This window comes from Lynx rufus, unplaced genomic scaffold (assembly GCF_022079265.1).
Source record: "Lynx rufus isolate CCGP_SWC_20201006 ecotype Redwood Valley unplaced genomic scaffold, mLynRuf1.p SCAF_14, whole genome shotgun sequence".
Lineage (NCBI taxonomy): Eukaryota > Metazoa > Chordata > Mammalia > Carnivora > Felidae > Lynx > Lynx rufus.
Genome location: NW_025814828.1, coordinates 35554925 through 35567417, shown reverse-complemented (window position 1 = coordinate 35567417; position 12493 = coordinate 35554925). Strand labels below are relative to the sequence as shown.

The following is a 12493-nucleotide window of genomic DNA, read 5'->3' as shown; positions in this document are numbered from 1 at the left end:
CTAGTGAGCTCAAAAGTGGTGATTGTCGAAGGCGGGTGCTAAGCTGCCCCACAGAGCAGGATCTGAATGAAATTGATATTGCTTCACCTCCTTTAACTAGCTTGTTTAGAACTATGTTTTTCACCCTGCTCTGGTGTTAAAAATGCACTCCACTATTTTATTTTCCATTCTTACATTAACATATTCCTGCATTTTACGTTTGCTCTGCTGTGGCTAACATGGATCTGGAGATAGGTCCCACAAGGTCCCTACAATGTCATAGGACAAACGTATCCAAGATCTGGCTCTGGAGAGACTAGCATACAAGTGACTATTTGCCCTCTGGAATTGGCTTCTCCACTGAAATAAAATTATTTATGATCACAAGGTGGAAAACTTTTTCAATACATGGACGATTGAATTGAGGTAAAATTTTTATAGAAAAAACTTCTGTCCTGTGGTGATAACCCTTATGAGATAGTTCAGGGTTGATGGCACCGGTTCTGGAGCCCGGCCACTTGGGTTTGTACACAGGCCATGCCACGTGCTAGTACAAGCTTAGGCAAATCTCTTCCCCTTTTTGATAAGAGTAGATAGTGGTATTTACCTACCTCATAACAATTGTGGAAATTTGAGGTATTTCATAGAGAGCCCTTAGCATAATGTCTTAGTGTTTTTCAGTACATTTTAGTTACTGGTAACTGTCGATGTATGCATGTTTTAATGAAGTAGAATGGTGAATGTTTAAAATATCTACTCCATGGATGGCACCAAGGTAATTTGCAACCTTTATATTCAGATGTTTTGAAAAATCGAGGTTTTAACGTAAGTTGAATAAATTAGTATTTTAAAAAATGATTATTATGAGATCTGTAATCTACCCTACCTCTGCCACTTATGAGCCGTGTAAGCTTTCAGCTCTCTGAACTTCATTTTGCTCATCTGCATAATCAATATATTAAGCTAGAGCAGAGGTCAATAAACTACTGGCCCAGGGGCCAAGTCCTATCCACCACCTGTTTTTGTAAATAAAAGTTTTACTGGAACACAGTCCCACCCATTAATTTACATACTGTCTGTAAATTCAGCTGTAATAGCATCATTGAGTGGTTGCAACGGAGACCATATAGCCGAAGATAATTATTCTCCATTACTTCACAGAAAAAATTGCCAACCCCTGGGCCAGTGTAAGGTCCCAGTCCAGATCTAACATTGCATCCCTTTGGAATTATTTAACATGTTCTTTTGACCCTCATATTTCTATAATATTGGTCCATCCACAGATCTAACTACTGAGTTCAGGCTCAAGTTTGTTGTTATTTTACAAAACTATTCCATAGGTTGTGTTCTGTTCTTCCATCAAGGACACATCATGTACATTTTTTTCTTGAGGATGTTAGCAGCTGGTGGTGCTCACTGCCTAGATATTTTTGTTTGGGAACAGGTATCAACTTAGCTGTTTTCCCTTTGAAACCATTTTCTCAGCAGCATTTTCATTTTCTCTTGTCTTACATGCTGTCTCACATGTTCACTTGATGCACCCTTCATGTTTTGCAGCTGCAGCTGATAAACTCCAACGAACCTGGAGTGATCATGTTTAAAACTGATGCGCTGAAATGCAGAGTAGCCCTTAGTCCCAAAACCAACCAAACACTTCAGCTAAAAGTGACACCTGAAAATGCAGGACAGTGGAAACCTGATGAACTTCAAGTTTTAGAGAAATTCTTTGAAACAAGAGTATGTGTTTATTAACGTGTAATTTTAATACAGGCATACCTCGTTTTATTGTACTTTACCTCATTGCGTTCCGTAGATAGTATATTTTTTACAAATTGAAGATGTGTGGCAACCCTGCACTGAGCAAGTCTGTTGGGGCCATTTTCCCAACAGCATTTGGTCACTTCAAGTCTCTTTGTCGCATTTTGGTAATTCTCGCAATATTTCAGACTTCTTCATTTTTGTTATGGTGATCAGTGATTATGACTCATTGCAAGTTTAGACGATGCTTAGCATGTTTTAGCAGTAAAGTATTTTTTAATTAAGATATGTACCCTGTTTAGAGATAATACCATTGCACACTTACACTATGGTGTAAACATAACTTTTATATGGTCTGGGAAACCAGAAGATTCGTTCGACTCGCTTCATTGCGATACTTGCTTTATTGCAGTCTGGAACTGAACTCCCATCTCTAAGGTCTGCCTGTATAATCAACAAAAGAGAAGAGTTGACGTAGGATGCAGAGTAACCTGCTTTCTTTATCCCTATAGGTTGCAGGACCGCCATTTAAAGCCAATACTTTAATAGCCTTCACCAAGCTGTTAGGAGCTCCTACACACATCCTCAGGGACTGTGTGCATATTATGAAGCTAGAGCTGGTAAGTTACAGAGAAATACACACTTTTATGTATAGCAAGATCTGTCTGAAGGGATTGGAGTTAGTGGGAGCAATGTTTATTGGTTTTCCCCCTTTTTATGTACTCTGCTTTTCTCTTAAACTCTTCTTAATTTTTAACTTGAATTGTATTTTATCTTTGAGTAAGTAATACAGTCTTCCTGTATCTTTTGAATTTAGATCAAGATGATACAGTGGAAAATTTCCCATCTATCCCTGTCCAGCTATCCAGTCTCCCTCCACACAGGCAACCCGAGTTGTACCTCTTGTAAAAGCAAATACATTTGGGGCGCCTGGGTGGCTCAGTCGGTTAAGTGTCCGACTTCAGCTCTCAAGTCATGATTTCATGGCTTTTGAGTTTGAGCCCCGCGTCAGGCTCTGGGCTGACAGCTCAGAGCCTTGGAGCCTGCCTCGGATTCTGTGTCTCCCTCTCTCTCCCTTCCCTGCTCATGCTCTCTCTCTCGCTCTCTCTCACTCTCAAAAAATAAACATCACAAAAAAAAATTTTTAAAGCAAATATATTTAAGGGTGCCTGGGTGGCTCAGTCGGTTAACCGTCCGACTTCAGCTCAGGTCATAATCTCGCAGTTTGTGCGTTCAAGCCCCGCATCGGGCTCTGTGCTGACAGCTCAGAGCCTGGAGCCTGCTTCGGATTCTGTATCCTCCTCTCTCTCTGCCTCTCCCCTCCTTGCACTCTGTCTCTCTCACTCTCAAAAATAAATAAAAAGATTTAAAAAAAAATTTAAAGCAAATGTATTTAATACACTCTTCCTGCTCCTGGATACTGAGATGGTGCTCCTGTGGCTTCTTTTAATATTTCTTTTAATACTGTTATAGATTAATTTTTTTAATTACTTATTTAAATTTTTGTTCCATTTAAAATATATCTTAGTGTTGGGGCACCTGGGTGACTCAGTCAGTTAAGCATCTGACTTTGGCTCAGGTCATGATCTCACAGTTCATGGGTTTGAGCCCTGTGTCGGGCTCTGTGCTGACAGCTCAGAGCCTGGAGCCTGCTTCAAGTTCTGTGTCTTCCTCTCTCTCTGTCCATTCCCCACTCACTCTCTGTCTTTGTCTCTGTGTCTCTCTCTCTCTGTCTCAAAAATAAATAAACATTAAAAAAACTTTTTAATAAAGTAAAATCTATCTTACCGTCAAATGTGAGGTGTGAATCTAGCTTTTTCTGATGCCCCCAATTGCCCTAATATCATTTATTAAAAAAAAAAAACAAAAACAAAAAAAAAAAACGGTCTTCTCTGGGGAGACTAATTCCACTTCTCTCCTGTGAAAGTGTATCATATAGATGAAATTCAGATGGCAGCTGATTATATTTTTCCAAGCTTACAACACTTTCATTCAGATGTTTCTAGTATTGCTTTGGTTAATTCCAAATACCTCACTCCTTTTTCCAGTTGGTGTTTTACTGTTAATATTGGGATAGCGGTGTTCCTTTGCTAATAGTCTCAACATTTGCTTCTGTTCTTTCTGATAGCCTATAGGAAACATTTATGTCAAAAAGGATGCCCTTTTGTGTTTTTAAAGGAATAAGTATTCATGTAGTTAAAAAAGACACCACTGAATACAATTTAAAATTATTAATACAGTTTGACAGTTTGACTAGTTTGTTTTAGGAAAGGGGTTGGAAATGAGACTGGGAAGTCTAGGTTGGCACCAGCTAAGAAGGGCCTTGAATGCCGGGTCTCGGTCCTGGGAGGGGAAGGGAACAGCATGTGTCATTGTGTGTCACTGATCATTTGTGAGCTTGATGAGAACCGTGCTCTAGGACATTTGCCTGGCAGTAGTGGGAGGAGGAACTGGGAGAGGCAGCCACCAGAAGGGACCATTAGGGGCTACAGGAGAAGTCACGAACCCTGGAACTTGTTGGGTGGCATCAGTGAAAATAGAGAGGCGGGAACAGATGTCAGAGCCACCAAGGAAGCAGAACCCACAGGCCTCAGGAATTAATGGAGTGGGAGGGAAGGAAAGTGGAACACATCCCAGAAATCTGGAGTTGACTTTTATTTAGTAACTTTATGGATGCGTTTTCTTTGAAATAATACAGGCTGCTATCATCTTTATGTCCTGTTAATAATGGAGTATAAGATAAAATGCTAACCTTTCAGATTCCTGTACTAGAGTATAATTTTAAATGTTCATATGACTTGATCATGATTTCTTTTCAAAACAGTTTCCTGACCAGGCAACACAGCTAAAATGGAACGTTCAGTTTTGCCTGACCATTCCTCCCAGTGCACCACCGATCGCGCCTCCTGGGACGCCCGCTGTGGTGCTGAAATCCAAAATGCTTTTTTTTGTAAGTACCATCCAGCGCGTGTGTGTGTGTGTGTGTGTGTGTGTGTGTGCGCGCGCACGTGCGCACGCGCACGCGCAGAGCCCCTGAGGCAAAAGCCGTGCGAGGATAGAAGAACAACTTCAGGATAACTGCAGGATTACCCTTCGCTGCCAAACATAGGCTCAGATTCCTTAATTGTCAGTTTAGACTTGACATAATCCTGGTTCCTTTAGTAAGAACAGAAATTTACTGAACCAGATAATTGTGTGGCACCGTTGTATCTTAAGTGTAATACTCAGTTGTCACTTTTCTTGTCCTACTTCATTTTCTTTTGCCTGAGGTAACTTAATCTGATAGAGTGCATGATAGTATCCTTGATAAATTTAGGCAAATGTTTTTTCTTACTACGTTTTTATTCTCTTTGTATGTGTTGTGTGTCTTCAGCTTCAACTAACTCAGAAAACATCGGTCCCTCCCCAAGAGCCTGTTAGTATTATAGTTCCAATCATTTATGACATGGCCTCAGGCACCACCCAACAGGCAGACATTCCCAGACAGCAGAACTCTTCTGTTGCTGCGCCCATGATGGTCAGCAACATTCTGAAGAGGTTTGCAGAGATGAACCCACCGCGACAAGGTACATGACCGGTACATGCTATTGTATTGCATATATGTTTTAAGAGTTCTTTTGAGAGATTCCTCCTCCTCCCCCCACCCCACCTCCTTCCCCACCCCACCCCCAATCCTAGTACTAGAGCGCTGATTGCTGTGGCCCTCTTAACGTCTGCCTGTCGCTTTCTTCCTTTCTCACTGGTTCTTCATTTTTGTCCATGTCTCTGCTGCCTGGACTTCATTTTCGTTAGTGATTTACTATCGGGACTGACCCAGCTGCTAATGCCAGAAGCTTGTGTTCATAGCACACATTGCCACAGAGCCCTAGGTTAGGATGATAGACTTTTCATGGCCGTGAATTCCTGCCCTACTACCATCGATAACCTGCCACTCTGTACATCACCAGTTGAAATGCATGTCGGTTTCTCATACTTCATGGTTCAATCATGAATAGAATATTATCATTCAAAGTTCTGTATCTTCTAAATGTTTTGTGAAGAATAAAAGCTGATACAAATGGCATCACTGCTTTTTGGGCTTCTTATATAAGTGTCAGGTGGGTGCAAGTGAACCTTTTCACCAAGTGCACAAGGAAGCTCTCAAACAACAGTTTCAAGGAAACCTGAATGTTTCTGGCAGATAAACAAGGTCCCTTCGATACCATAGTAGCCTACACTTAACACACACCTCCTGGCAGTGCTAAATTTTTGGTTACAACACATAAAAGCTCAGCAAAGAGAACGTTTCTTCCATTTTCCTTGTTTCTGATTTTCAGGAAATTAAATTTACATTTAAATTTGCTTATATCTAATATTAAGGAAGTCCTGTGTAGCTTTCTGTTCAGAATAGTACAATAACAGAATTATGTTTTTAAATGAGGGAAAGTTGTTCTCTGAAACATTTTTAGGTACCACAGTGTCAAAATTTTACTAGAGACAGGAATCATGGGAGAAATTCTATTTGTAGCCATTTATTTCTCCATATTGTATACATCGGCAAGTTTTCACTCAAGCATAGTTTATAAGGAATGAACTGGGCAGTAGAGAAGGGTATGCTTCTTTTGTTGTAATACTTCTTCCACTTCTTACAATTTTCTGCTTTCATCCTTTGACTTATCTCTTCTTTCAGCTAAAAATAGGTCCTTAAAAATCAAAGTTTAAAGCTAAAAGAATTTTCAAAGTAGCAATCCAGTAGAACTTTGATGATAACGCCATTCCTTCACCAGCAGATGATTATCATTATTATGTCTTGTGGAATTTACAATTAAGAGGAAAGAATGTTTTGATCCTATTGGGATCAAACAAGTTTTTCTACCTACCAATAATGAAAATGTGTTTTTAAAAAGGAAAAAGAAGGATATAACTTTTCCTTTTATTTGAGAAATTGTTGGGATGTTTTGGGAGTGTTTTTCTTTCTTTCTTTTTTTTTTTTTTTCTTTTTTTAATTTCTACCTTAGACGGGGCAAACTTTGGGTTTCATTTTCTTTCTTTACCGGTTGGAAAGAAGCGTGCAGTAACTTGCACAGGGTCACTGCACATCCCACCCTTGGCCAAAAGGCCATTCATTATTCAATTGGGGTCCCTGGTTCTCTCACTTGTAGCCACTGTAGCACCAGGCCATGCTCCAGGACAGGGAGCCAGCTTTTGGTTTATATTATTTACAGCTGGTTTCAGTTGATTATGTCTAAATATATGTCATGTTCACAAGAAGTAAGAGGCAGGGTCTTTGGTTTCTTTCAGCAAAGGGGAAATCGAAAGGATGAATGATTAGCCTCCCCTCCACCCACAAGCAAGTCTTGTTTTTGGATTGTTGGTGTGCCATACTTCAGCGCCCCCCCCCCCCCGCCCCAAACCCATTACTTCTCCCCTCCCAGTGAAGTGCTTTTACGAAAAATCACTTTTTTTCCCATTGAATTTAATGTTGAACTCCAGAAGTTATCATTTCCGTTAATTTTGAGAAAACTCCAATATATGTCATAGAACTGCACTGTCCAATATAATTGTCACTACTGGCCACATGTAGCTTTTTAAATTTAATCTGATTAAAATGAAATAAAATTTAAAATTCAGTTCCTCAGTCACACTAGCCATAGTGCACATCTAGAATACTTCCATTAGTGCAGAAAGTTCTACTGGACAGTGCTATCGTTAGACATTTTTATCTGGTCTTTGAAGCGACATTAGAAGGACATCATAGATGTTGTAGCTGATACACAAATATGAACTAGATCTTTGCATTAGCTTCAAAATGCATAAACAAACTGTCTGCAGCCTCGAAACCCAACTTTAAAGGCTTATCCAATGCTCCAATGTTTCTATGGAGAAACTCTAGGCCTATCTTACTACGTTCACACCTAACTGGGACTTACCCAAAATTTCCCCATGAGGAAAACAAAACCCTAACCAAGTATCATTTGATACTTAACACGAAAGCTTAATCCCCTATAATCTGTGCAGTTAAAATTTAGTCTTTTATTTTGACCCTTAAAGTTCTTTCTGATTTTAGATTTTTAGATTTAATTTAATTTGATTAAATTTAAATTAAATTTAATTTAATCTGATTTTTAGATTTAATTATCCCTACCCCCACCGGTGTGTTGACATCATCTTTCCTGTATTGCGAATAGCTAATGACCATTTTTCTCTGTTGCAGGTGAATGCACAATATTTGCAGCTGTTCGTGATTTAATGGCTAATCTTACACTGCCCCCTGGTGGGCGTCCATAGACACTATTGTTTTTAAACCAGGAAGGCTGACAAATGAGACAAAACAGCAAAAAAAAAAAAAAAAAAAAAAAAAAATCTGAATTTAGCCTTCAGTTTAAAAAGAAAAAGGACTTTTTTGACTTTTAGAGATAAATATTCTAAACTGGCAAAAATTTTCAGGGTGCACTTCTTTCATCAAAAAGACCATCAATCTTTTGTATAGTGAACTTGTATAGTGTGTTTAAATGGGACACATTTCAAACTAGGTAAAACATCAGTGTCCGCTTGCCAGTAATAGATTTAATATTCTGTTTTATACTATAAAGTTATGGAAATGCCAAACTTGTTTATTTAATTGTTTTCTTATGTTTTGGGTGTAATAGTCCTTCTTTTGGTTTTTGTTTGTTTTTTAAGGCAGGTCTGTCTTTTTTGAATACTGTAAAACTGTGATAAACTTTATATTGAAGCTGTATTTTAATATGCCCGCTTTGAATCCTTACATGAAAATGTTCTGGGAGTTGTTATAAACACATCCCAAAGCAGCAATATTTAATAAAACTAGGTTTAAAAAAAAAACAAAACAGTGACACTCACTTGTGTGTATATCAGCTCTATAGACTTCTCAGGGCCTCCCTTCATCTTTCACCTGGTGGGGCCAGTAGTTAATTTCTAATGATACATGTCTGGAATTTTACCAAAAACATCCGCTTCTTTGTTTCAAGGTTAATTTGTTTTCTTCAAACATTCCTAACTTGACCCATGGTGAACATTTTGCACCTTAGTTGTCTTTTAGTGTAGGATTTGGGTAAAAAAGAAGGAACCAGTCTTTGAGAAGAGACAGTGAGTAGTTCATATTGATCAAGGATCCCAAATTACTGCAGTCATTCTCATCCATTGAAGATACGGGAACTTTTTTCTGTTAGGCAAATTTAGCTTACAGGATGCTTCTGCATACAGCATTTAATAGGAAACACAGAACTTGGATGTCCTACCCTTGCATGAAATTTCTGTGACATTTCTTTATCTTGCTTATTAACCTCTCCCCCTTGCCTCCCCCACCAAAATTGGGGTTATTCTACACAATCCCAACTTAATTCATTGTCACCAAAACGGTACAATGTTTTGCTTGGAAGAAACCTGGCACAGTCCCCCCACTTTGAAGAATCCAAGATCCAGTGCCCATCCAGGGTCACATGGAATTTCTGGTGCTGACACATCTCAGCAGAGTTTCCTTTTGGAGCACTGTGCTCTCTCCCAGTCAGGGACCTTTTTAAGCTTCAAAGAATGTGATCAGAAGCAAAGGTCTTCTGGTGACTTAAATGTTATTTGGGAAAGTTTTTTTATATGATAATACTGCACTGAATTATCTGGTCACTGTAATATTGGCCCTCCAGTAAATTTTAGATGTTCTAATTCCCCTTTAAGTTGATTCGAGCTTCTATTAACTATCAACTACCAAATTCTAGTTTCAAACATCTCACTGCAGTTATATCTGTTCTCAACTTTGCTTGATTCTCCATTCACTTCTGGTCAGAACTGAGGCCTTCTTTGCCTTTCTTCTGTGTCTTATTTCTACCTTTATCCCCTCCTTCTTGCCAAGCTCTGTGCTATTCAGGAGCAGGTGACTGAACTTTATCCTTCCTTTAACCTTTATCCTTCAGTTTTCAGTTCTCCTTATAATGGGAATCACATCAGTTTGGCAATCTACGATGTCTTTATCAAGGGTCAGCACTTTCCTATTTGGAGCTGAGTCCTTTCTTTCATGTAGAAATCTACATGTATGTACAAGAAATGTATTTTTATCTGCAGGACAATATTGTCTCAAATTTTACAAGTAGAGTAAGCTTTTCAGGTATCCTCCCTTTCAAGTGGTTTCAAGACATTAATTGTATTTTTAAACGTGATGCATTCAGTGGACACTTTTTTTCCTGATTATAACTCATCTCCGAATGCCTTGTGCAAATCGAAAGATAGGATTCAGTGGGCAGAATTTGCTTTTGCTGCTTAAGAGTAAACCCATGATATGAATTTTGATATGCTTGGGACTTGGAATCGGTATATACTTTATTAAAGCTTTGAAAATACTAGCATTCAAATCTTAGGTTCCATGACAAACCATGTCCTTTGCCTCTTTTGTTACCCAGGTTCAATCAAAGGGACTGGATGCCTATAGTGATTTTTTTTTTTTTCTGATAGGTGGTTTGGGTCTTAACTTCAAGGTGTTTTCAATGTGATTTTAGTAATTTTGGTAATAAATTTATACAAGTTTCAGAGAACTACCAACTCTCTCTAGTTAATTTTCACGGGGATATTTTGGATAATAGTCTGGTTTAGTATTAGCTTGATCTCAAAAGAAGAAATTGGTCCTGATTTGCCACCTTCTTTTTTTCATTTGTGGAAATGATGTTTTGGAATGTACAGAAATACTTTCAGAATTAGGAAGAAAGCGAAAAATTCAACAGAACATATCAAGTTATTAGTAACAGGGGCTGAACCTTAATGTTTGAAAGTTTACCCTCAGCTACTGCAAGCAGAAACTAAAATATACATGATAATGAATGTAAATACCACTAATAACGGTGTTGCAGTTAATACAGTAACTCGTTCAGCCACAGGATACTAACAGTCTGTTAGTCATTCTTTGGACCATGATTAATTTGATAACTTCAAGAAGTATAATTTTGCTATAATTTGGAATCTAGTTTCTATATAAAAAGTTCCTTTCTTTCATTATTTTTCCCCTCCAAGTACTACCTGTTATATTTTACTTTAATATTTATTATCCAAGTGTTCTTTTTTTTTTAATGTTTATTTTTGGGAGAGAGCATGAACCAGGGAGGGGCAGAGAGGGAGACAGAGGATCCAAAGTGGGCTCCACGCTGACAAGCAGAGAGCCCGATGTTAGGCTCAAACTCATGAACTGTGAAATCATGACCTGAGTCAAAGTCAGACACTTAACCAACTGAGCCACCCAGGTGTGCCCCTCTGCCAGGTGTTCTTGATCTAAAATCAGTATACAGAAAATTTTAAGAACTTACCAGAAACTTAAGGGAAAGGGAAAATGTTCATGTGTGTTTCACTATTTCTTGTGGAATTTTCTCTTTCATTTCGTTTGATGGGAGTGGACAGTATGTCTAAGGGAGTGATTTGAAGTTTACTTTGGATGGATTTAGTATCGAGGTTATTAAGAGAAAATAAGAGGCCAGACAGCATTGTGCTGCACAACCCCAGGACATCATATCTCACAATCTTCTTTAAGTCGCCTCCACTTCCAAGTGACCAAGTGATTTATTCAAATACCTTGCCCAGGAATATGACATTGATGGAAAGGCACATTTAGATCAATATAAAATAAGAGCTAATATTCACTGAGAGCTACTATTGTCAGGCACTGGCCTAAGTATTTCAGTGTGTGTTTAATCCTCCCATCAACTCAGTAGGATATGTATTAATATCCTCCTTTTACAGACGAGTAAACTGAGGCCCAGAGAAATGAAGTTTCAAATTTGCTGAGATAAAATTAAGTTTGCTTAAGATCAAACAGCTAAAAGGGGGCAGTTTGAGTCCAGAGCTAGCATTCCTACACACTGTGCCACTTTGCTTTTAACCATGAAGTCAGGGGAAAGTTTTGTGTAGGCTCTTCCGCCAGAGCCTTTGACTCCACACAATTTTAACACTTTTCCAAGCTCAAGAAGCTCACTAAAAAGCAACTAAAACTGAAAGGACCTCTTGTCACATAGGGTTGACAGTCCATTACCTTCTGACCCTCATTACGCTTATTCGGAGCTTAACTAAGACTGCCTTATGTAAGAAGCGCTAATTATAACCGAGAATACTAAATAATCATCATCTAAGCTGGATGCTTCAGGACCATAGTGGAAGAAGCTCTTACCGAGCTCAGGGCAGTACAGCCCTCCAGGATCCAGGGCATGCGTCGTCCCTGTTTGCCTCTGCTAGATGGCCCAGTGGCGGATGTTTTTGAACTTTGTGTCACCTTGGCACACTGCAGGAGCATGGTAGATGCGTGGTACAGGCAGCCGGCGGCCACACCGCACTAATGCCTTTATTTGCCACAGCCAATGTGTGGGCTTAGGAACTAAATAAACTTCATAGAATTGTATAATGCAAGGAACATCTGTAATTCAAGAAGTGTACCTTGAGCACCTTACACATCTCTACAATAAAAGAGGCACGGACACCAGGAGGGGGAGTCGAATCGGGGACTGGCAGGGTTTCAGTTTGGGGAAATAGACTAGAGGGCGGAAGAGTTTCAGGTACAGGCTCTCTGGGCAAGCACTTGATAAAGGAATTAGGCGTCTGCGGTCCCCTAACGCTGGGGTGGTGCACGTACCGGTTAAGCCAGAAGGCTCCGCCCAGGGATCAAGGAGGCTGCGCGAGGAGCTCAACCCCCTCCCTTCGCCGTGCTCTTGGGGCCTGCCTCCAGGCGGGGCCAGGCCGACTGCGCAGCCGCCGCCCACTGCGCAGCCGCCGCCCACTGCGCAGCCGCCGC

General features: G+C 39.6%; 1 protein-coding gene across 2 annotated transcripts in view; it reads left to right on the top strand.

The window, feature by feature from the left end:
• Window positions 1-10262, top strand: part of MED14 (mediator complex subunit 14) — a 68036-nt gene extending 57774 nt beyond the window's left edge. For both annotated transcript variants that reach the window (XM_047076086.1, XM_047076085.1), the window contains 5 exons: window positions 1537-1716; window positions 2250-2357; window positions 4562-4687; window positions 5111-5303; window positions 7931-10262. In XM_047076086.1, the coding sequence (XP_046932042.1) occupies window positions 1537-1716; window positions 2250-2357; window positions 4562-4687; window positions 5111-5303; window positions 7931-8004 (681 nt within the window). In that variant the 3' untranslated portion in view covers window positions 8005-10262. The remainder of the gene's footprint in view (window positions 1-1536; window positions 1717-2249; window positions 2358-4561; window positions 4688-5110; window positions 5304-7930) is intronic.
• The last annotated feature ends 2231 nt before the right edge of the window (window positions 10263-12493 follow it).